At 45.8% G+C, this 25,633-nt stretch overlaps 2 protein-coding genes across 8 annotated transcripts in view; one reads left to right on the forward strand and one right to left on the reverse strand.

Annotated features, from left to right (window-relative positions):
- Positions 1-25,633, reverse strand: part of SNCG (synuclein gamma) — a 63,928-nt gene that overhangs the window by 27,039 nt on the left and 11,256 nt on the right. For 4 of the 6 annotated variants that reach the window (XM_042854687.2, XM_042854686.2, XM_042854685.2 and 1 more), the window contains one exon: positions 14,027-14,129. In XM_042854687.2, the coding sequence (XP_042710621.1) occupies positions 14,027-14,069 (43 nt within the window). In that variant the 5' untranslated portion in view covers positions 14,070-14,129. Of the gene's footprint in view, positions 1-243; positions 1,124-14,026; positions 14,130-22,116; positions 24,575-25,633 lie in introns of those variants that run through there. The other 2 variants (XM_065551832.1, XM_005293995.5) reach the window with 2 other exon arrangements.
- Positions 11,240-25,633, forward strand: part of MMRN2 (multimerin 2) — a 55,934-nt gene continuing 41,540 nt past the window's right edge. The window contains exon 1 of one of the 2 annotated variants that reach the window (XM_042854684.2): positions 11,240-11,740. In XM_042854684.2, the coding sequence (XP_042710618.1) occupies positions 11,466-11,740 (275 nt within the window). In that variant the 5' untranslated portion in view covers positions 11,240-11,465. The remainder of the gene's footprint in view (positions 11,741-25,633) is intronic. The other variant, XM_008170283.4, reaches the window with a different exon arrangement.

Raw genomic sequence — 25,633 nt, forward strand, 5'->3', positions numbered from 1 at the left:
TCTCTCCCCACCCTGGAAGTAGGTAAGTATCAATATCTCTGTTTTACAGATGGGGAAACTGAGGCATGGAAGGTTTTGACACCCCAAGATTACAAGTGAGACTGTGGCAGAGGTGGGGATGGGATGCAGATCTCCTGGCTTTCAGTCCCATGTTTTAACCACTATCCACTACTTCATGCTTTCTGGAAGCTAATTTGTGTCACATTTCATGCTCAATTGTGTATTAAAATAGTTGTCTCTTACCTACATACATCACACCCTCTTTGGTCTTCTCTGCAGCCTCAGTCACTCCCTGTTTGGTCTTTTCTGCAGCAGCCACCACACCTTCTTTAGCCATGGAGAAACCTTTCTTAAAGACATCCATTCTTGATTGCTTGCTTTGGTACTAGCTGCAGGATCTGATTCAAGGCTGATGGTGAAAAGCACCTCAATGCACACTGACTGCACTATGCAATCTTACCCTTCTGTGGCTGTTCGGTGTCTCTCTGCGTCTTAGTCTCTTGCTATCTTTTGCTCTTATTCCTCTGCTGGATGAAGGCAGTGTGGTGAACTACACAGCCTTTGCCAGCTCTTATTGATGAGATGCACTGCAATGTACCCAATGCCTGTGAATAGCGGATGCTGAAATATTAATGATATAGATCTGCATGGCAAGGTTTTGGATAGGAAGAAAGGGGGGAGGGAAAAGAAGGAGGTAGGTTGAGGGACTTTTTGGACTATGTCCAGATGATTAAAGCTTTTAAGATCTGCTGCAGTGCTCTCACTCAAAGACACTTTGCAGATGCTCTCATTTGGAGAGGGAGGTTTTTAGCAACCAAGCTCTAGGGAATTGGTGTTTTAAAAGCATAAATCTCTGAGGATATGGTGGAGAGAGGAAATGGGAACTACTGCAGGCTCCTCAAAGCTGAAAAATAGATATAGCTGGTATTCCTAACAAAACAAACAGGGTCAGGTGTCTTTTGCTAGCAGTTACCAGAACTCATCCCTAATAAAGGGGTATCACTAACATCCCTATGTAGCCAACACCAGTGGAAAGAGGGAACAAAATCCATTTACAAAAGCTTAATTCACAGTTAAAAAGCAGATGAATAGCCACTGGCTGTATTTGTGGAGTTTGACGTTAGCCCCACAAGGCATGCTATGTGATTTATGTTTGGCTGCACATCATCTTACAATTATTCACTTCTGAAAACTCACAGACACCCTTGTTGGGTGGCGGGTGGAATCCCATTTTCTACTCACCTTTTTGTGTTGCTGGAGACACCGCTTAGTTCAGCTGCTGCAGAATGATGCAACATTTTTACATGGGCATCATCACTCATATCAAATGTGTGCGTAGTGAGGACTGTTGGGGAAATCAACCCTTTGATCTGACATTGGATTGTGGAAAATCTTTTAGCTACATAGAAAGCCCCTCCAAAATTAAGGCTTAGTTCAGCAAAACCCTAAAGCATGTGCTTAATTTTAAGTGTGTGAGTAATCTCATTGAGTTGAAATGGGGCTACGCATGTGCTTAAAGCTAGGTACATGTTTAAGTGCTTTGCTGAATCAGATTCTAAGTGCTGAGTGACCCAAGTTAGCTATTGTCTTGCTGACAAATCATAATTCAAAGAAACTAGATTTGACAGCAAGCGTTATACCATTTTCTAGCACAATCAAAAGTGTTGAGTAGCTGGTCTCATGGAAGCTGAGCACCAAATCATATTTATTATTCTACTATTATGTTACACAGGAAATAAAATGTTATAAAATACTATTCCCTGAATATTCAGTGCTGCTGGCTATATCTGCTTTTTAAAATCAGACAGAGTGAATGCTAAATTGAGAGGTCTAACTATGTCAAGGAAAGAATACTGTGCAATCTTATGAGTTGTAATGGTCTATAAGTCACTCATACCATAGTCTCAATGTGGAAGATTTAGATATAGAATGACTGTAGAGGGACTCTACAGCCAGGAGCGGCGCCAGGGTTTTGGGTCCTAGGCGGGGGTCCTTCCGCGCTCCCGGTCGTTGTCTGCAATTCTGTGGCGGGGGGTGGGGGGAAGGTGTCCTTCCACACTCCCGGTCTTTGGGGCACTTCGGCGGCGGGTCCCAGAGTGAGTGAAGGACCCGCTGCAGAATTCAAAAAGATTGAATTCAAATAGACAAGTGCAAAGTACTTCACTTAGAAAGAAAAAAAATCAAATGCACAACTACAAATGGGAAATAACTGGCTTGGCAGAAATACTGCAGAAAATGATCTGGGGTTATAGTGGATCACAAACTGAGCAACAATATGATGCCGTTTAAAAAAAAGGACTAGTTTGTTCTGGGGTGTATTAACATGAGCGTTGTATATAAGACATTGGAGAGACTCTACCTGAGGCATCACCAGTGCTGAACATAGTACTGCAGCCAGTTCTGGGCACCACACTTTAAGAAAGATGTGGACAAACCAGAGTTCAGAGGAGAGTACCAAAAATAATAAAAGGTTTAGAAAACCCTGACCGATGAGGAAGGGTTTAAAAAAACTGGGCATGTTTAGTCTTGAGAAAAGAACACTGAGGACCAGGGCCGGCTCTGGCTTTTTTGCCACCCAAAGCAAAAAACGCCCAGCCGGCCGGCCGGAGCAAGAGGGGGGAAGGGAGGAGGAAAACAAACCTGCCACTGGCCGGAGCGGCAAAGGGGGGGGGGGGGGGAGAACAAACTAGCCAGCTGGAGCAGCAAAAGGGGGGGGGGGAACAAACCTGCCCCCAGCCGGAGGGGAGGGGGGAGAGACAACAAACCCACCGGAGCGGCAAAAGGGGAGGTCCGGGAAACAAACCTGCGCCCGGCCGGAGCAGCACGGGGGAGTGGGAGAACAAACCGGCCGGCCGGAGCAGCAAAGGGCGGGGGGGGACCACAAATTGGCCCGCCTGCCGGAGCGGTGAAGGAAAGAAAAAATAAAAACAAACAAAAAATACCTGCGGGGCGACGGGAGCGTGGATGCAGGGGGACTCCCGGCCCTGCAGACCCCGGGCAGCGGAGTGCGCACCCCGGCTAATGGGGGAAGGGGGGGAGAGAAGGGGGTCGGCCAGGGCTTCCTTAAGTGGGGCGCTTGCCACGCGGCCCCTCCCGCTGCGCCGCCTGCTGGGAGGGTTCCACGCCGCTCCGTTCGGCAGGCAGGGAAGGACGCGGGCTGCCCTACCGGGCTTGATGCAGGGCGTTCCCCTCCTCCGCCCCCTACAGGGAGGCGGGAGCAGTAAACCAAAAAGAAAAGACCTGCAGGGGTGGCCAAAGCAGTGAAGTGCAAAACAAAACAAAAAGGATTAGATGGAATGTCGCCCTTTGAAATCTGCCGCCCCAAGCACGAGCTTGCTCGGCTGGTGCCTGGAGCCGGTCCTGCTGAGGACAGGCCTGGTAAACCTTCAAATATGTTAAGGGCTGTTATAAAGAGGATGATGATCGGTGATTCTTCATGACCACTGAAGGTAGGATAACAAGTAATTGGCTTAATCTGCAACAAGGGAGATTTAGGTTAGATATGATGGCAACATCATGTAATGGCAGACAGCTAAAAAGTGACAATTTTTTAAGTGCTTATATACAAATGCTAGAAGTCTGAATAATAAAATGGGTGAACAAGAGTGCCTCATATTGAATGAGGATATTGATGTAACAGGCATCACAGAAACTTGGTGGAATGAGGATAATCAATGGGACACAGTAATACCAGGGTACAAAATATATCGGAAAGACAGAACAGGTTGTGCTGGTGGGGGAGTGGCAATATATGTGAAAAAGTGTAGACTCAAATGAAGTAAAAATCTTCAATGAACCAAACTGTACCATAGAATCTCTACAAATAGTAATTCCATGCTCTAATAATAAGAATATAGCAGTAGGGATATATTACCAACCACCTGACCAGGATGGTGATAGTGACTGTGAAATACTCAGGGAAATTAGAGAGGTTATAAAAGTCAAAAACACAATAATATTGGGGGATTTCAACTATCCCCATATTAACTGGGTTTATGTCATCTCAGGACGGGATTCAGAGATAAAGTTTCTTGACACCTTAAATGACTGCTTCTTCGAGCAACTAGTCCTGAATTCCACAGAGGAGAGGAAATTCTTGATTTAGTCCTAAGTGGAGCACAGGATCTGGTCCAAGAGGTGAATATAACTGGACCGCTTGGTAATAGTGACCATAATATAATTAAGTTTAACATCCCTGTGGTGGGGAAAACACCATAGCAGCCTAACACTAGTATCTAATTTCAGAAAGAGGGACTACACAAAAATGAGGAAGTTAAACAGAAATTAAAAGGTAAAGTGCCAAAAGTGAAATCGCTGCAAGCTTCTTGGAAACTTTTTAAAGACACCATTGTAGAGGCTCAACTTAAATGTATATTCCAAATTAAAAAACATAGTAAGAGAACCAAAAAAGTGCCACCGTGGCAAAACAAAGCCAAAGAAGCAGAGAGAGACAGAAAGGCATCCCTTAAAAAGTGGAAGTTAAATCCTATTGAGGAAAATAGAAAGGAGCATAAACTCTAGCAAGTGAAGTGTAAAAATATAATCAGGAAAGCCAAAAAAGAATTTGAAGAACAGGTAGCCAAAGACTCAAAAAGTAATAGCAATTTTTTTTTAAAGTACATCAGAAGCAGGATATCTGCTAAACAACCAGTGGGGCCACTGGACGATCGAGATGCTAAAGGAGCCCTCCAGGATGATGAGGCCATTGTGGAGAAATTAAATGAATTATTTGCATCAGTCTTCATGACTGAGGATGTGAGAGATTCCCAAAGCTGAGCCATTCTTTTTAGGTGACAAATCTGAAGAACTGTCCTAGACAAAGGTAGCACTAGAGGAGGTTTTGGAACAAATTGATAAACTAAACAGTAATAAGACCCCAGGACCAGATGGTATTCACCCAAGAGTTCTGAAGGAATTCAAATCTGAAATTGCAGAACAACTAACTGTGGTTTGTAGCCTATAATTTAAATCAGCTTCTGTACCAAATGACTGGAGAATAATGTGACACTAATTTTTAAAAAGGGTTTCAAAGGTGATCCAGGCAATTACAGGCTGGTAAGCCTGACTTCAGTACTGGGCAAACTGGTTGAAACTATAGTAAAGAACAAAATTGTCAGACACATAGATGAACATAATTTGTTGGGGAAGAATGTTTTTTGTAAAGGGAAATCATGCCTCACCAAGCTACTAGAATTCATTGAGAGGGCAACAAGCATGCGGACAAGGGGGATCCAGTGGATATAGTGTACTTAGATTTTCAGAAAGCCTTTGACAAGGTCCCTCACCAAAGGCTCTTAAGCAAAGTAAGCGGTCATGGGATAAGAGGGAAGGTCCTCTCATGGATTGGTAACTGGTTAAAAGATAGGAAACAAAAGGGTAGAAATAAATGGTCAGTTTTCAGAATGGAGAGAGGTAAATAGTGGTATCCCCTAGGGGTCTGTACTGGGACCAGTCCTATTCAACATATTCATAAATGATCTAGAAAAAGGGGTAAACAGTGAGGTGGCAAAATTTGCCGATGATACAAAACTACTCAAGATAGTTAAGTCCCTGGCAGACTACGAAGAGCTACAAAAGGATCTCACAAAACTGAGTGACTGGGCAACAGAATGGCAGATGAAATTCAATGCTGACAAATGCAAAGGTAATGCACATTGGAAAACATAATCCCAACTATACATATAAAACGATGGGGTCTAAATTAGATGTTATCACTCAAGCAAGAGATCTTGGAGTCATTGTGGAGAGTTCTCTGAAAACATCCACTCAATGTGCAGTGGCAGTCAAAAAAGTGAACAGAATGTAGGGAATCATTAAGAAAGGGATAGATAATAAGGACAAAAAATATCATATTGCTTCTGTATAAATCCATGGTTCACTCACATCTTGAATACTGCATGCAGATGTGGTCTCCCCATCTCAGAAAGATATATTGGAATTGGAAAAGGTTCAGAAAAGGGCAACAAAAATTATTAGGGGTATGGAACAGCTTCCATATGAGGAGAGATTGATAAGACTGGGACTTTTCAGCTTGGAAAAGAGACGACTAAGAGGGGGATATGATGAAGTCCATAAAATCATGACTGGTATGGAGAAAGTAAATAAGGAAGTGTTATTTACTCCTTCTCATAACACAAGAACTAGGGATCACCAAATGAAATTAATAGGCAGCAGGTTTAAAATAAACAAAAGGAAATATTTTTTCACACAGCGCACAGTCAACCTGTGGAACTCTTTGCCAGAGGATGTTGTGAAGGCCAAGACTAAAATAGGATTCAAAAAAAGAACTAGATAAGTTCATGGAGGATAGGTCCATCAGTGGCTATTTGCCACGATGGGCAGGGATGATGTTCCTAGCCTCCGTTTGCCAGAAGCTGGGAATGGGCAACAGGGGATGGATCACTTGATGATTAGCTTTTCTCTTCATTCCCTCTGGGGCACCTGGGATTGGCCACTGTTGGAAGACAGGATGTTGGGCTAGATCAGAGGTGGGCAAACTACAGCCCGCACGGCCATCCTGCTTGGCCCCCGAGCTCCTGGCCGGCCCCTCCCCTGCTGTCCCCCCTCCTCCACAGCCTCAGCTCGCCATGCCAGCAGTGCGGCGGCGTGGCTGGCTCCAGCTGGGTGGCGCGGCTCAGGGGCAGATTTACAAGGGAACACAGGGTGCCCTGGCATGGGGCCCCCCCAACAACAAGGGGCCCCATGGCCGGGTACTCGGGCAGCTCAGCACCGGTGCACCCCCTGTGGGGGGGAGGGGCTGCACTGTGGGGGCAGGAGAACAGGCACGCGTGCAAAGAACGTGAGCGGAGGACTCAGGAGGAGCACCGGGCGGCCACGCAGCAGGCTGGAGAGAAGTGGTGCTTTGAAGGGGAAACCGCTGCTTCTCTCCAGCTGCGCAGCTGCCCCTGCAGGGCCACATTCCGAAAGGGGCTGGGGGGACTGCATAGGGGGTGGGGTTCCGGGGGGCAGTTAGGGGCGGGGATCCCGGGAGGGGGCACTCAGGGGACAGGGAGCAGGGGGGGTTGGATAGGTCAGGGCACACTACACCCTGACTCAAGCAGAAGCTGCAGATGCATCAGTGGGAACAGCAATAAAAAGCATCACTGCTGCCAAATTCCTCACACTCTTCTCCAGACTGAAAGCTGCTTGAGAGTCACCCACATGTGGAATACACATGGGGACCAGCACTTAAAAAAGAAATGACGATTACTTACTGTAACTGGAAGCTCTTGGAGGTCCCTCTCTGTAGTCCACTACCTGCCCACCTTCCCTTCTGCTTTGGACCCTATTGCATTGTGGTAAGATGAGGAACTGGAGAGGCATCGACCCACTCTGCCCCTTGTACCCTTGGACGGAAGCATGCGGGAAGACACTGTTCATGTATTGGTCAACGGACAATTTCCAGACTCAGGCACATGGGGCGCGCACACATCTCAAAGAACCTCCAGTTACAGTAAATAACCTTCATTGCTGTCTGCCTCTTCTGCAGTTCAAAGATGCATTGAGTGCAGGGCGCGCTCCAGGCACCAGCGCAGCAAGCAGGTGCTTGGGGCGGCCAACAGAAAGGAGCGGCACGTCCGGCTCTTTGTCGGCAATTTGGCAACGGGTCCCTCAGTCCCTCTTGGAGGGAAGGACCTGCTGCCGAATTGCTACTGAAGAATGAAGCAGCGGCAGTAGAGCTGCTGCTGATCGCGGCTTTTTTTTTTTTTTCCCGCTGCTTGGGGTGGCAAAAATGCTGGAGCCGGTCCTGATTGAATGACAGGGGTGGGATTTTAGTGTGAAATTTCTTTTGTCACAATGTGTCTAAATAGTTCAATGGCATGTGACATTTTGTTTGGAGGATGGGCATGGAAAGAGAATCACATGCATTTGTGACTGACAAATGCCATTTGGCCAGGCAGCTTTTTGTAAACAGAATATAGGTTTTGTCATACTGGATCACACCACTGATCTGCATAAGCTGAGATCCTGTCTCTGACGCAGCCAATTCTAGATACCTTAGAAAAAAAGTGGGAAAGAGCTGCATAATGGTCATATATACATGGGAAAGAATCCTATTTGACCTCTTAACAATCAGTTTAAAATTTGATGTGCTTTTTGCATAGCTAATTAATAAATCAGTTCTTCCTTCCCATGCAATGAATAATATATGGTCCAGCTACTATGCAGTATATAGGGCATACATGCAAGTAGTGAAATGTTGTTAGTGCAACATTCATTGATCTTCATGCTACCTTTCCTCCAAAATTTGTAAGAGAAATTCAGCAATACAACCAAAGTGAGAATGCAGCTTCAAGAATTTGCAATATCTTGGTTTCCTGTGCTGCAAGACTTGCTGGAAGAATACGTCCCCGTTCTGAGCCGCAAAGAAGTTGCACTCAGTTGTTCTGTGCAGGTGCCCACTTGCACAGGTTAACAGTTTACTCATTTCTAGCAGTCATTGCATCAAGAGTGCATGGTGTGCACGCATGCATGCGTGATCATAAGACAGAAAGAGAACAAGGCCGTGTTTTCCAGGCATGGAAATCAATATCTAATGAATATTTATTCTGTTAATGCCCCATCCCTCCCGATGAACATAAAATTCTCTTCAATTATTCAGGCTATGTGCAGACATCTAAAACCAGAACATGGGTTTCTGTGCAACAAATGCTCTTTACAACCATTCCTGGTTTCTGAGTTTTCTAAAAGGCTATCCCGTTTTTTTAAAAATGTTTAAACCATTCATGTTTATAACCACAATTTATCGAGCAGAATATACTGAATTTGAGTCTTAAATGGGTCAATTAACACATAAGTATTTTGAAAATCCGTTTTCTTGTTTCCTTGCACAAGGCAAAGAATGGGAAACTGTAGGATGAAAAATTATTTTTAAGAACTTTTCTACACAGGGAAAAGCCCAGAATAGTTACAAAGCCCAGAATAGTGCCCCATGTGGATGCTTTATTCTGGAATAAATGTCACTTTATTGTGGAATAATAAGTGCACTTCATAAGCACACTCATTATTCTGGAATAAAGTGACTTTTTACCTAGAGAATTGAGGGAGGTAATATGGAACAGCTTATTCCACAATAGCTACTTTGATCAATTTTCTCATGTAGACAAGCTGTTAGGCAGAGGTGAGACACACACCTCATATTGGCCTGTAGTGATGGTTTCCCAGTCTGAGGAGTAAAAAAGTGGCCAAAGTGAGATGTTTCATCATAGATCTTACCCAGTTCCAAGGGGATTCCGAATCAATGTTCTGGGTTACACCTAATGCCAAAGAACTAGTCAAGTACTTCTGATATGTTTATGGAACATTATGTCCTCACCACAGGTGCAAGGTAGTCTGGGAGGGAGGAAGATTTTGAATAAACACAAATAGATGTAGTAATTAGCAAGCATAGTAAGAGTAATTATGAAAGCTATGTGCAGAATGAATGGTTGTATAGTTAAGTCTGGTGTAGCTGTATGAGATAGTTGCTCCTAACCGGAAATTCTGTACTGATTGAAGCATTTTAGGTGGTAAGAGCACAGGAAATGTTGCTAATGATCAGGACCAAACAGGAAAAAGCAAACATTGACTTTCAGTTGGTGATCAATTCCTGAAATGGAGATGCCATTGCAGTGAAACCTTGATGGAGAGGCTCATATGAGAGGTGCCAGGAACCCCTGAAAAATAGTCCTGCAGCTCACCAAAATATTCCATATTCTTCTAGTTATCAAGTTGCTTGCTGATGTGCTTCAGAACATTGCCCTGAAATACATTTGTGAAGTAAAACCTATTTCCAAATAATTTTGCAAAGTGCATTTTAAATCAGATTTTTCTCACATACACTTTCTCTCTCTCCCCATCAGTGATACACACATTCTATAAACATGGTTAAAGCTCACACTTCAGGTAGAATGACAGTTCAGTCTGGCTTAGTTGGGTAGTGATCAAGAGCCATTCAATGGATGTTAGGTGGTCTTTGTGAAATTAGTTGGTATCAGTCCAGCTCTTGGTGGACAGGTGTCCTTTTCATAAAACCCCCCTTCCCAATGGCTGTCCTTGGTGGCAGACCGATCAGCAAACCCAAGGAATGAATAGGTATGGAGACTGAACTACTCTTCAGCCACTATACATGGTCCCACTGGGCTGCTTCCGAAACATCAGGTCAGTGTAGGCAAAGTTTGCAAGTATGATGATCCAAAATGGGGGCTCTTATCTGCTCCTCTGGAGTAGGGAGAGAATAAAATTGACAGCCGAGTTAACCAATGGGTTAGTTGCTGGAAATAGGGAGTAGCAGGTGAGTATGTTATTTAGAGGCCCAAAATCAGGACAGTCAGTACTAAGACGGGGTTAATATTAAGTTTTGTTTAGTAAGGGTGCACCTTTTAATAATTTATACATACCCTTTCTACATTGCAGCTGTCCTTGCTGTACTAGGCCCATAGATAGACGATTGCAGTCTCCAGGATAATCAATATTTTAGCACTTTTCATTAGTATTACAAAAATGTGTTTCATTATTAATGTGCAAATGGCTGTGTAATCTGTATATTTTGGCTGCTTCATTTCTAAGCAGCAGATCTTAAAAGCTGCATAAAATAAATTCTAATACCCAAAAGAGAGGTGAGGACTAGACACTCCAAAACAGTCATAGGAGACAGAAATACTGCCATATACTCTATGTGTGATATGTCTAATCTGACTGAGGATAAGGGCTGAATAGACGATACAAGATTGAATGGAAAGATATGTGATGAAAGATAAGCCTAATGGGGTTTGGAAGTAGGTACTGATTGGAACAGTCATTATTATCTGTAGCCCAAAAGTCCTCCTTTAGAACCCATGTTACTATAGCAGCTTTGTTTTTAAGACTCTTCATGTTCGGTTCAGTTTTTTGTCAGTGAAGGAATTCAGCTGATACACAAACATAATAAATACTATAACTATGCTAAAAATTATAACCGGTGCCTTCCATCCTTTAAATCATAGCAGTAACGTATGAGCAGATGCTATAGCAGGTTGGTTTGTGACATATTCTCGGGCTTGGCAACACCACAGTGGAAATCTGCTACATCGCTCAATATTTTCTTTTCTTTCTTTTCCTTTCCTTTAAAGCTAACATCCTTTTCCTGTGCCCCAGGGAGAAGGCAGCTGATAAAGACTAAATTCCTGTTCACCGACAAGTTTAGAAGGCAGCCAAAATCAGAAGTTCCTTGAATAAACTATGACCCTTCCCCCACTTCTTTTCTCCCCTCTCTCAGTCTTTTGAGCTCCCCACAGGAACCCAGCCTCACATTGTTTGACGGCCTCTGACATTTTCACATCACTGGGAGGGTTGAAAGCTTTTTCCGCTCTTTGTTACAAGGCTTTTTTTTTTCCCTCTTCCAAGTTTTAACTTAAAAAATATTATGAGGGCATTCCAGAAGTAATTCAGTCTGAGCTTCAGGGAAGAGACTGAGAGGCAGGTGTGGCTGGTTAGGAAAAGCCATAATGATAGTGAAGCTTTTGCTCCTCTGTGTCTCAGTAGGACTGGTGGAGCTGGTCACACATTCAAGAAATCATGGATACGAAGATGGCTCTTTCCACAACTCAAAGACATCAATTTATGGGATATCTACATATCCTCAATGGTCCCCCGGATCACAGGAGGATTGGGAGATGGAGAAGCTCAGGGAGGAGACCCCAGAGCATCTTTCAAGCACCATAACTTCACATCAAGGAGAGAGAGATGATTCAGAAGCTGGAACCCCACAGTCCAGAAATGGGTAAGTAAGATATTTACTCCTGCATATAATGGCACTGGGCTCCTGCTTGGAAGAAAGAGTCTCCTATAAAGAATGGATCAGATTCTCAGGTTTATATCATGTCTGAATGGGGGAGGGGGGTGTTAGATGTTACAGCTGCCAAATGAAAAGCAAAATAAATAGTCTGTAGAGGATGAAACCATGGAAGACTTAGGCTCTGTTCCTCATCCCAAAATAGGAAGGCTGAGTGTGCTTACCATGTGCATACACAGCACTTAGCACAATGCTGTCCTGATATTGGTTTGGGCCTCAAGCTGCTACTGTAATACAGACAAGTAATAGTTGTGAGGTAAAGCTGGTTGAATTAAACTCATTAATTTATCCATTTTTTCTCTTCCCAATCCAATCCTGATTTATGCATGTGCATTTATTTGTTGTATGGAAGTACTGACTGAACAGTGTGTACAGACAGATTTCAGCCTAGGGTGTTGATGAAAAATGTTCATTTTGACTATGCACTATTCATTGTTTGTGGTGTGTGATTGGTCACCTAAATCACATGGTATTATTTCTGCTCCCTCATTGGGTAACACATTTTAAGAAGAGGACAGGAAATAGTAATGAATGAATAGAGAATAATGAACAATGTCTAATTCTAGTCACGCAGAAAATGTCCTTGTTCACATGTGGATACAGGTATTGGTACAAACAGCCATTCTCCAGGCATTGGTGTGAACAAAAATATGTCCATGTAAATGTTTGCAGGCCCCCATTTAGTACGGTACATAAGCACATGCCTCAACTTTAAAAATGTACGTAAATACCTTGCTGAATCAGGGCCATACTGAATAATAAGGGGTGTGAATGTGATGAAACCAAGCAGTGTTTCAGAATCTGAATGAGTGGTTCTGCAGCATATGATCAGGTGTCCTCTAAAGCAGAGGTGGGCAAACTATGGCCCGCGGGCCACATCCGTCCTGCGGGACCATCCTGCCCGGCCCCTGAGCTCCTGGCCTGGGAGGCTAGCCCCCAGCCCCTCCCCCGCTGTTCCCCCTCCCCGCAGCCTCAGCGCGCCGTGCTGCCGGCGCAATGCTCTGGGCGGCTGGGCAGCGCAGCTGCAGAGCCCAGCCTGACCCGGTGCTCTGTGCTGTGGCGTGGCTGGCTCCAGCCGGGAGGCGCGGCTCTAGCGCCGCCAGCCACCGGTGCTCCAGGCAGCGTGGTAAGGGGGCAGGGAGCAGGGGGGGTTGGATAGAGGGCAGGGGAGTTTGGGATGTGGATAGGGGTCAGGGCGGTCAGAGGGCAGGGAACAGGGGGGTTGAATGTGGGCAGGGGTCCTGGGGCAACAGGGGGCAGGCAGGGATTCTGGGAGTGGTCAGGGGACAGGGAGCAGGGGGGGTTGGATAGAGGGCAGGGGAGTTCGGGGTGGTGGTCAGGGGGTGGGGGTGTGGATAGGGGTTGGGGCGGTCAGAGGGCAGGAAACAGGGGGGTTGAATGGGTGCAGGGGTCCCGGGGGTTAGTGAGGAAGCAGGGGGGTTGGATGGGGAAGGGGTCCTGGGGGGGGCCCCCCCGTCAGGGGACAAGAAGCGCAGTGGGGAAATAGGGGACAGGGGCTGGGCATGCCTGGCTGTTTGAGGAGGCACAGCCTCCCCTAACCAGCCTTCCATACAATTTCCAAAACCCGATGCAGCCCTCAGGCCAAAAAGTTTGCTCGCCCCTGCTCTAAAGGGATCCCGTCCCAAGTTATCAATGAGTGGCTATAATTTATGGCCTTGAAAATGCACAGAATGGAGCAGAATGATTGGGATGTCACCAGAAAGAGAGAATTAGGACATTGGATAATAAATAAATAAGTATCAAGAGGAGATGAACCAAAACCAACAATGATCCACAGCTAAATATGGTTTGTGACAATAAACAGGAGAAAGAAAGCCCATCAGTGTGTGAGAAGTGTGTGTTTTGGCAGAGCTCTGTTCAAGCAGAATATTTTTCAAATTTTTCCAGGAGATGTAAGTAGGTCTCTGCTATAAAAGATTCATTCAATCTCCTACCTAGACTTCTGTTTTTGAATCACTGACTGGGACTGCAGAGTCCAGTCTGGGTCAGCAGCACAGTGAGTGCTATTCACAGCTCCATGCTTTAGGATGTACTGACACTTTTTTTTATTAATTTCTTTGAATGCCTTCGTGGAAAGGAAAAAGCAAAAATCAATCTACACAGCAAGCAAACAAAAATAAAACCTTGTTAATGCCATGCTTCCCTCTGACACAAACGAACAAAATCAGAAATTGACTTATTTCAAAGCCTTACCTAGATGCATAGTTAAGTCCTCTCCACTGTCTGTCACAGGCATTATTTTTCAGTCTTTCTTTTGAGCCGGTTGGTGTCAGTCCTTTATTATCCAGAAGAGGTACTGTTGAATAATAAGACACACTGTCAGTCCAACCTATCCTAAATACTTAGCATAATGCCTTTAAAATACTCACAGACCCATTCTAGCATAGGGAAGCAAGCCAAAAAGGACACTTTTTTCCCCCATGTGATAATGCAAGGCACTACTCACTGGACCATAAGGCTGGACAGTGGTGAAATCATATTTCAAAAACACTTCAGGCTTCTTGATGAGTTCTTTACAGCCAGAAAGATCTGCCACTATAAAATTATTGGCATAATGGGATCCTTCCATTTCTGCCTGTGTAACCACGTGTGTAGCACCATACATTCCTCATTTCCAGGGTCATTTTGGGAAGTACAACACTTCCTTCTCAGGGGACCTTTAAGAATGAGGGTTTATGGTGAGTTGAGTCATAGTGCCAGTCCTGATCTCCAACATAATACAGGTTACAGCAGTGATGTTTATAGGCCAATGGCATCTCTAATACATGGACTCCAGGGAAAGAGACACCTCAGATATATGCAGAGATTTATGCTTTGCTTGGAGAAGACCATTTCCAAAGCTGGCAGTGGAGGGAGACAGTTTATGCTGTTCTCCATTCATGAGGTTCACAATCCAAGTTGTAGATTCTGTTCCAGATTATCAAAGTAAGGACTCTGCACCGGAATACATGTACCATACACATGCAGATACCCAAAATGCACATAGAAATCTTGTATTCACATGCGCAGGTATCCAGTTAAGCACGCACACAAATTGTAGGCAACAAGTTAAGCATTTGTAAATGTCTGTGACCTGTTGACCATATTTGACTTTGAAAAGTTGGGCTTCTACATTCACCAGAGTATGAATAGAATGAAGCATTCGGGGTGAGTAAGTGGTAAGATGGAGATAAAACACCGCACAATTAGCTACAGTGAGTGAGGTAAAACATGGCTCACTACCAAGTTCTTGTCCATCGGACTTAGGTTTACCCTTGAAATGAGAGCACACCGTCATTTCAGAATCCTGCTAAAGAAACAGATGATAACTCTGTAGTATCTCTACCTATTATAGCCTCGCAACCCTACAAAAATGATGATCATTTCCCAGACCCTGCTATTTTCCATGCATGTTTAACAGGCAACAAGCTTTGCAAAATAAGCCAGAAGTCCCCTTAAAACAAACAGAGCAGTATTTTGTTCACAGCATCTGTTTGAATTTAACTAGATACCACAGTGACTGATACATTAAAAAAGCCTAAAATAACCAGACAGAGAGAACAGATGCCTGGTGATGGCTCCACACCTAAGATGAGGTGTTTCATTGCAGCTCATCAGATGCATGGATGTGTCACCTCAGCAATAAGACACCCTCAAAACAACAAGACTGTTCTAACAGAAAGAGTTCAAGAAGAATAGAACTCATAAAAGTTAGTGCTCAGCCTTTGGATCAGGTGCTTGTGACCAGACTCTTTTGTGGATAACCGATGGGTAAACAAAGCTGCAGAGGAGAGTAAAAAGTGGGTAGTAACAGGTTATCATTTCAATGGGTGCACATATAATTTATCAAAGCACTTTTATCCTCTTGGCCTATAAGTCATTTTCTATGTGCAAGTAACCTGTGATGTAGGATTAGTGGCTGTATGAACATAGAAAACTGATGGAAGAATTCTGTAGGTTAGATATTCTCAAACTTTTGTATGGGTGACCCCTTCCACACAGCATGCTTCTGAGTGAGACATTCCCCCCTTATAAATTAAACACACATTTTTTTAATATTTAACCCTGTTATAAATGCTGGAGGTGAAGCAGGATTTGGGGTGGAGGCTGACAGCTCGCGACCCCCAAGTAATAACCTTGTGACCCCTGAAAGGTGTCAACCCCCAATTTGAGAACTCCCTGCTGTAGGTGTTGCCTGTAGCCAGGAATGCTCGCTCTATGAGATGGTCAACAATTTTATGAAAAATGTCAATATCTAAAGTTATTTTCATTTTGAACCAATTTTAATATCTTTTAAATGTTTTGCTTTTTTTTATTTTAAAAATTATATATTTATATTTTGTTTTTTATTGTCTTCTTTACTTCTCTCCTCCCAGTCATTTTGAAAAAGAAAATCAGTTTTCCAAAATTACTGGGAAGGGGAAGAGTAAAACAAGGACAATATGATGAAAAAAAAAGAGGTCAGAAAAAAAGAAAAGGAAAACATGAAAAATATTGTATAAAATAAAAATATCAAAAAAATTCAAAGTGCGCAGTGTTTCCACAAAAATTTGAACAAGAAAATAATTTATATTGAAATATTTTGAGCAGCTCTGCTCTCTGTGAGCTGGCCAATCACAGAGAGCCCTTCTTGGTCGTGAGACCCAAATATCTCCCAGATAGCGGACCTCAGTGGATCATACTTGCCCATTTCCCCAGCAGGATAAATGGAGAGGACAGGGACATAAGAGAGTTAAATTGAGCAGTCCCTTGAGTCTCTCCTCACCAGCCTTCATCAAGTTAGATGTGAGCTTGAGAGGAGGATAGAAAAAATACATTCTAGATTGCACATATATCTAACCAAATAAACCCCCATCATTGGTTATTTTTCCATAATAGATCATAGGAATGTTTGTCCTACTCACTCTAACTGTACAGCAGATGGCCTAATGGTGAGGAAGAATCTGCTATTTTAATCAGCCTTCTTGCTTCTGGAGATGGTCTCTCAGAGGGCAGCCTGAGGATGTGACCGGATACAAGGAAGCTCCAAAAGTAGCCCAGCATTGGAGCCAAAGTCAAAGAGGGGCTTTTAAGGTTGCGGGATGTCAGCACCCAGGTGTTAGCTACTCTTGTTTATAGCCAACTGGTTGTCTCAAATTAGTGCCTAATGAAAAGGCAGCACATCTAGCAAATAGGATAGCAGCGGTGCCACACTATTAACCACTACTGGGCTGACACATTCTATGGACTCTTAAAGCTCAGCTTAAACAAACAAGCCACCTTAGAAGAGTCTTTGCCTAATTTGGAGCAGTTTCCAATAAAGAGCTAGATTGCAGCATATAGCCACAGCCCTATACAGGGCCTGGTGCTGAGTCGCATCATTCCATGGAGAGCTCATGAAAGGATTGTGCTGTGTGGTGAGCAGCGGAGTGCAGGAGCCATATGGGTGTTTTCACTGTCCTTTAGGCTGGACCCTCCAAACAGGCAGGGAAACCATTATTTGTGTGCTCTTCACCCCACATCTGTACAAGGCCAGGGACACTGTGATGCAGCAATGAAAAGAAAAGCAGATTTCTTTGCCCCAGTAGGATTTCTAGATCCTTGCCAAAGACGTCTCTTACTTTCAAAGATCCAGCTGAAGAGCAAATGCTGTGCCTTTATAATGCACTCTATTCTGTATTATCGACATAGCGTATAGCTTCAGCACATTTTCATTGGGTAGAGCTACCACACAATGCTTACTAAGAGATTATTCCTCAAATCAATCATGGTTTAAAATCCCTAGCCTATACATCCATTCCCCTGAATGTTCAAATGATTGAGCAGGATTATAGCTCAAGTCCCATTGGGGCTAAAACTCAGAGAAGTAAACCTGCCCACTCCGATTCCATTTAGTCGCAGTGAGTGATCTGGTCTCATTTTGATTCAAAAACAAACCAAGCATTTAAGTTAATGTTCTATGGGCCAGTTTTAGACGTTATAATTGGTGCGATTAGAGGCAAGATCTGGCTGCTGTGCTGGAATTATCGAATCTTCAGCCAGGCACAGGAGAATGGTTTGGCCATACAGCTCACACACAGAGAATCTTAATCTGCTGCAGTTTTCTACATTGTGAAAATGGGTTCACTAAAATAAAAACAGCAATTTTTAAAATATAGCAAAAGCAAAAACTTGGAAAAAACCCTCTTCCCCCCAATTATTTGATAATTGCAGTAACACACATCAGGGCCTAGGCACATAGTTTTTAGATATCACTTTTTCTTGATTATATGAAGGCTTCCCAGAATCACCCAGGTGTGTCATTATCTCACAATAGCACACACCTACACTTCCTTTAACACTGCTCCTAAGGCCTTGGCTACACTTGCGAGTTGCAGCGCTGTAAAGCCGCCCCCAGCGCTGTAACTCACTTCCCGTCCACACTGGCAAGGCATTTGCAGCGCTGTATCTCTGTGGTTGCAGCGCTGCATGTACACCACCTCTCCGCGAGGAATAGCGAGTGCAGTGGCACTGCAGCGCCAGTGTGGCCGCCCAATGCGCTGTGAATGGCCTCCAGAATTATTCGGCAGTATCCCACAATGCCTGTTCTAGCCACTCTGGTCATCAGTTCAAACTCTACTGCCCTGGCCTCAGGTAACCAACCATGTGACCGACCCTTTACATTCCCTGGGAATTTTAAAAATCCCCTTCCTGTTTGCTCAGCCCGGCGTGGTGTGGAGTGCTATCAGCGAATCTTTCCAGGTGACCATGCCTCCACGCGCCAAGCGAGCCCCAGCATGGAGCAATGGCGAGTTGCTGGACCTCCTCAGTGTTTGGGGGGAGGAAGCTGTCCAGTCCCAGCTGCGCTCCAGTCGTAGGAATTACGATACCTTCGGGAAGGTATCAAAGGACATGATGGAAAGGGGCCATGACCGGGACGCGCTGCAGTGCAGGATTAAAGTCAAGGAGCTGCGGAGTGCCTTCCGCAAAGCCCGCGATGCAGACGGCCGCTCGGGTCCCCCCCCCCCGCGACCTGCAGATTCTACAAGGAGCTGGATGCGATACTTGGGGTTAACCCCACCTCCACTCCGAGCACCACCATGGACACTTCAGAGCCGGTGGGGGGGGGGGAGGAGGAAGAGAAGGAGGAGGAGGAGGAGGAGGAAAACGGGAGTGATGGCGGTGGGCCGGATGGAGACACCCCGGAATCCCTGGAGCCATGCAGCCAGGAGCTCTTCTCGAGCCAGGAGGAAGGGATGGTAGCCAGTCGCAGCGGCCGGTACTTGGTGGAGGACAAACAGAAGAGCAGGTTCCCGGTAAGCGTTTTTTTTTTTTCAGGAAGGAATTTTTTTGATGTGGGCTCTTTGGGAGAGGAGGGTTAGGCATGCATACCTAGATGCGGAATAGTGCATTGATGTGGTTTATCACATCGCGGTAATCGGCCTCGGTAATCTCCTCGAATGTCTCATCCAGAACGTGTGCAATGCGCTTGTGCAGGTTTATAGGGTGAGCCACCGTGGTCCTTGTCCCAGCCAGGCTAACGTGTCCGCGCCACTGTGCCGCAAGGGGCGGGGGGACTATTGCTGCACACAGGCAAGCTGCATATGGGCCAGGGCGGAAGCCGCATTGCAGTAGAAGACCCTCCCTTGCTTCCCAGGTCACCCTCAGCAGCGAGATATCGTCCAGGATGAACTCCTGTGAAAAATGTTGGGACGGTGTTCAGTGTAGGTGCCCCCTGAAGCTGTTGGCTCTCCCCAAGGCACAGAAACCCAGAGGACAGTGCAGCCCTGAAACAATCAGTCCCCATTACTCACCATTTTGAGGCTCCCGTGGGATATGTGTGCTCTGTTTCGGACGGGAAAATTATGCTATTGTGTAGACCCTGTGTGTTTTCTACTCCTTAAGTGCGGGGGGAATCATTACTCTGTCTGGTATAAACAATGCTGCCTCTGTTAAATGTTGCATTTTGCCTATACAGCTGCATCAACCTTGAGACCTCAGCCGTCCCTCTTATCGCCTGCTCAGAGACTGCAAAGACTCAGGAAGAGACCACGAAAAAGCAAAGAAGACATGCTGCAAGAAGTGATGCGGCAATCTATTAAAGAGAATGAGAAGGCACAGAACTGGAGGGAGAGAGAAAGCAGGATCCGCCAGGAAAACGCAGCGCACCGGCGGCAAAGCACCGCGCACCGGCAGCAAAGCACTGATAGGCTCATCAGCATCCTGGAGCGCCAAGCAGACGCTATCCAGGAGCTGGTAGCCATCAGAAAGAGGAGCAGTACTGAAAACGCAAACGCCACCCCACCCTACAGCCCTTGTCCCAAAACTCTTTCCGTTGTGCCCCACTGTCACCTCCAACCCACTTTCCCCAACTTTCATGTTCTTCACACCACCCGCTGCCTCCAACACCAGTATCTTCACCACCCAACCCTGAAAACCACGACCCTTACCCTCTGCACTCAACCCCCATCACCATGCAGTATAGCTGCCCTGAAGTGCAGCACTCACTGCACTGCACACCAGACAGGACATACGCGAATCTGTGACTGTACTGTTCCCCACTCCACCCCCTTCTTTCTTTTCAATAAATCATTTTTTTTTCTTTTCAATAAATGGATTCTTTGGCTTTGAAAACATTCTTTATTATTGCATAAAGTAAAAGACTCCTTAACCCAGGAAATAAACAGGCACTGCAAGTCTGCTAAGCAGACACTGATTCCTAAAGATTGGAACTTCTGCACTTCACTCCCGTGCAGGGCACCAGATTCACTGCTGGTTTTCAGCCTCAAATTGCTCCCTCAAGGCATCCCTAATCCTTGCAGCCCCGCGCTGGGCCCCTGTAATAGCCCTGCTCTCTGGCTGTGCAAATTCAGCCTCCAGGTGTTGAGCCTCAGAGGTCCATGCCTGAGTGAAGCTTTCACCCCTCCCTTCACAAATATTATGGAGGGCACAGCACGCGGATATAACCGCGGGGATGCTGTTTTCGGCCAAGTCCAGCTTCCCATACAGAGATCGCCAGCGGGCCTTTAAATGGCCAAAGGCACACTCCACAGTCATTCAGCACCGGCTCAGCCTGTAGTTGAACCGTTCCTTGCTGCTGTCAAGGCTCCCTGTGTAGGGTTTCATGAGCCACGGCATTAACTGGTAAGCGGGATCTCCAAGGATCACAATGGGCATTTCAACTTCCCCTACCGTGATCTTCTGCTCTGGGAAAAAAGTCCCGGCCTGCATCTTCCTGAACAGCCAAGTGTTCCAAAAGATGCGTGCGTCACGCACCTTTCCGGGCCAGCCTGTGTTAATGTCAATGAAACGCCCACGGTGATCCACAAGTGCCTGGAGAACCATAGAGAAATACCCCTTCTGATTAACGTACTTGGATCCTAGGTGGGGTGGTGCCAGAATAGGAATGTGCGTCCCATCTATCGCCCCTCCACAGTTAGGGAACCCCATTTGTGCAAAGCCATCCACTATTTCCTGCACGTTACCCAGAGTCACGGTTCTTCTGAGTAGGATGTGATTAATGGTCTTGCAAACTTGCATCAACACGATTCCAATGGTCGACTTTCCCACTCCAAACTGGTTTGCGACCGACAGGTAGCTGTCTGGAGTTGCCAGCTTCCAGATTGCAATAGCCACCCGCTTCTCCACTGGCAGGGCAGCTCTCAATCTTGTGTCCTTGCGCCACAGGGTGGGGGCGAGCTCCTCACACAGTCCCATGAAAGTGGCTTTTTTCATCCGAAAGTTCTGCAGCCACTGCTCATCATCCCAGACTTCCATGACGATGTGATCCCACCACTCGGTGCTTGTTTCCCGAGCCCAAAAGCAGCGTTCCACGGTGCTGAGCATGTCCGTGAATGCCACAAGCAATTTCGTGTCGTACGTGTTATGCGGCTCGATAGCATCGCAGGACTCCTCACCCTCACTCTCACTGTCACTTTGGATCTTAAGGAACAGTTCGACAGCCAAACATGACGTGCTGGCGAGACTCGTCAGCATATACCTCAGCAGTTCGGACTCCATTTCCCGCTGACATATTGCGCTGCACAGAAACTGTTAAAAGATGGCACCAAAGGTGGACAGAAACAAAGGGATTTCTGGGATGAGAAGCGATGCATCACGGGGCATTGGGACAGGACCCAGAATCCCCCGCACCCACGCCCCCTTCCCACAACCCACGGCGTCAGAATGGGAAAAGGTGCTCTATGGGATAGCTGCCCATAATGCACCGCTCCCAATAATGCTGCAATTGCCGCAAATGTGGCCACGACAGTGCGCTGGGCAGCTGTCAGTGTGGACAGACTGCAGGGCTTTCCCTACTCAGCTGCATGAAGTCAGGTTTAACTCACAGCGCTGTACATCTGCAAGTGTAGCCAAGGCCTACGTCTGCTGTGGGGAAGGTCAAAAGCCAGCAGCTCCACATTCGGATTATTCTGTTTGGGTGACAAAATAAGGTTGCAGTGACTCTTCAAAGTGTTGGAAGCAGATAAAAACAAAACAAAATCCCCATCACTCTTTTTCAAGGGGAAGTCAGAACAATGCTCTAGCTCGATAGTTTATTTGCCTTGTCTGGTTTTACAGGAAGACACCCGTCAATTGAATCAAGCCCTGTTTCATGTTGACTAGTTTATTGCTATAAAAGTAAAACAGGGACTTTCTTAGGAATTGGCTGACCATTGAAAACTCCCAGCTTCTCATATGTGGAGAGTTCACATTGAATATAGACAACATCTGCTTGAAATAAAATTAGCTTGGATGAAATACAATTAGGTATTATATGATGCTCAAGTGCTCAGATGCTGGTAGGGTGGTGACTGTGCAAACAAATGGAGCAGCCACTGTCTGCTTAGCAATAGCTTAAACCCTGTCTACACTGGCAAGTTCCTGTACAGTAAAGCAGCTTTCTGTGTTGTAACTTCCGAGATATACACAATGCCAGGCCACTTAGTGCACAGAAACTGCGCAGTTGTAGCGCTGTAATAAAACCCACCCCAACGAGAGGCCTACAGCTTTCTGCGCCAGGGCTACAGCACCGCAGTGCCAATGTAGACAGTAATCGATTACAGCGCTGCGATTGGCCTCCAGGAGGTGTCCCACAATGCCTGTTCTCGCCTCTCTGGTAGTCGGTTTGAACTCTACTGCCCTATCCTCAGGTGACCAACCGTTATCCCTACCCCAGTGGTCTCAGCACATCTTTCCAGGTGGCCATGCCTGCTCAACACACCAGGCAATCCCCCGCTTAGAGCAATGCTGAGCTGCTGGACCTCATCAGCATTTGGGGAGAGGAGGCTGTCCAGTCCCAGCTGCGCTCCCGCTGTAGGATACCTACGGACAGATTTCACAATGCATGACTGAAAGGGGCCATGACCGGGACACACTGCAGTGCAGGGTCAAAGTGAAGGAACTGTGGAATGCCTACCTCAAGGCGCGGGAGGCAAACCACCGCTCCGGTGCTGCACCCACAAGCTGCCAGTTCTATAAAGAGCTGGACACGATACTCAGCGGCAACCCCACCTCCACTGCGAAGACCCCTGTGGATATTTTGATGGTTCATGTGCCAGTCAAACGTGGACCGACCCAGGAGGAGGAAATCTTGGATGAGGAGGAGGAGGGGGACCCAAAGGCAGAGGATGACTTGGAGGTCATCAGCCAGGAGCTCTTTTCTACCCTGGAGGTGGCTAGCCAGTTACAGCTGTCAAATGTTGGCGAAGCTCAAACATGAGAGGAGGCCCCTGGTTTATTAATTCCATAAGGTTTGTCCAAGATATTGTCAATGTGTCACATGTATTATACCAATTTTGCAGATGGGTAAACTGAAGCAGAGAATTCCTATCAAACACAGGAAATTAGCCCCTTGCTGAAATCAGAGGACAACAAGGGCTCCCTTCAACTGGTGCTGAGAATGGTTTAACTGTAAGTGCTGACAGGTCAAATCATTGTAAGCACCATTATTAAAATTAATCTGAGGCGCTTTCTGCACTCAGAAACAGCACTTATTTAGCATTCGGTGGCTAATAATCAGTAGGGACCTACCAAATTCAAGGCCATGAAAAGTGCGTCATGGACCATGAAATCTGGTCTTTTGTGTGCTTTTACCCTATACTATACAGATTTTACAGGGGTGACCAGCGTTTCTCAAATTGGGGGTCCTGACCCAAAAGGGAGTGGCAGGGGGCATCACAAGGTTATTTTAGGGGTGGGGGGTAACGGTATTGCCCACCTTACTTTGATGCTGCTTTCAAAGTGGCCAGAGTGGTGGCTGTTGGCCAGGCGCCCAGCTCTGAAGGCAGTGCCCCGCCAGCAGCAGCACAGAAGTAAGGGTGGTAATACCATATCATACCACCCTTACTTCTACACTGCTGCCTTCAGAGCTGCATGGTCGGAGAGTGGTGGCTGCTGACTGAGGGCCCAGCTCTGCAAACAGCAGTGCAGAAGTAGGGGTGGCAATACCATGCCGTGCCATCCTTACTTCGGCGCTGCTGCTGGTGGCAGCTCTGCCTTCAGAGCTGGGATCCTGGCCAGCAGCTGCCACTCTCCAACTATCCAGCTCTGAAGGCATAGCCGCCGCCAGCAGCAGAACAGAAGTAAGGGTAGCAATACCACAACCCCTCTTCCAATAACCTTGCAACCCCCTCCCAACTCCTTTTCAGGTCAGGACTCCTACAATTACAACACTGTGAAATTTCAGATTTAAATAGCTGAAATCATGAAATTTACAATTTTTAAAATCCCATCACTGTGAAATTGACCAAAATGAACCGTGAATTTGGTAGGACTCGAACAATCAGTGTAGCTGCACTGGTGCTCACCCCAAAATGCAGACACAGGCAAGCCTCAGTGTGCATGCGCTGTGCTAGGGGGAACCTTGATTAGCTCAATCAATGCAAACCCCAGCTTGCCCTCATCTGCACTTCAGCACCAGTGCAGCTCCACTTATTGCCAGCCACCAATTGCTATTGTGAAATGCAAACAAGCCCAAGACGCAAGCAGTGGCGTTACTCCAGAGATGAATTTGTCCCATGATTTCTAAAGATAAAATCCAAATTATTTAGCCTTTGAAGTGGCTGGACCACTTGCTTTGCAGTGTGAATTGGGAAATAACAATCGTGGACACTTTGTGAAAAGATCAAAATCTCATGTAGAACACTGTTGCAAGGAAAGGCTTGGGTTTTTCTCAAAATAAAATGTAGCCTAATTTGCCTTCTCTCCTGAACCCTGTTTACAGTAAAGCTTCAAAATTAAGTATTGAATTGGCCAAACCTTTCAAAGGGGCTGGTTCACAAACAGCTTTAACCACAGATTAGTGGCTCAGACATTCCATAGGACATAGTCACTAACATCATGATTCATACATCATTACTTACCTCCTTCAATGAGCATTCTGTCCTTCTACTAACCTTTCAGCTACATGCCCAAAGGGCAGGAAGATTAATTCATGTGGTAAAAGAGCACACGGTATTTGCATGCTAATTACTGCTTATAAGAAAAATCAGTGTTTATCACGGCAAGCCCTGTTCCCCGCTAAGAAACTGCATCTTCTTAAAAAGTTCACAGCACTTTACTTTCTGCAATGCTGGGAGATGAAAAAAATGTGAGTTACATAAACTGACATGATTTCTCCTTGCTTGGATGAATTTAATGCAATATTCTGCTCATAGATATCTCATTCATGTCAATGGGGGTTTTGCACAGAGACCAAAGACCGAATACTACATGAATTTTTTTTGTATCAGGTCTGATTTCCTTTCACACTAGTGTAAACCAGGAGTAACTCCATTTAAGTCAGTGGAGATCCACTGGTGTAAATCAGGCAGGAAGCAAGCCCCCTATTTTTCACATGAACACGGATAGTGGCAACGATTATGT

Source organism: Chrysemys picta, chromosome 7 (genome assembly GCF_011386835.1).
Source record: "Chrysemys picta bellii isolate R12L10 chromosome 7, ASM1138683v2, whole genome shotgun sequence".
NCBI classification, from domain to species: Eukaryota; Metazoa; Chordata; order Testudines; family Emydidae; genus Chrysemys; species Chrysemys picta.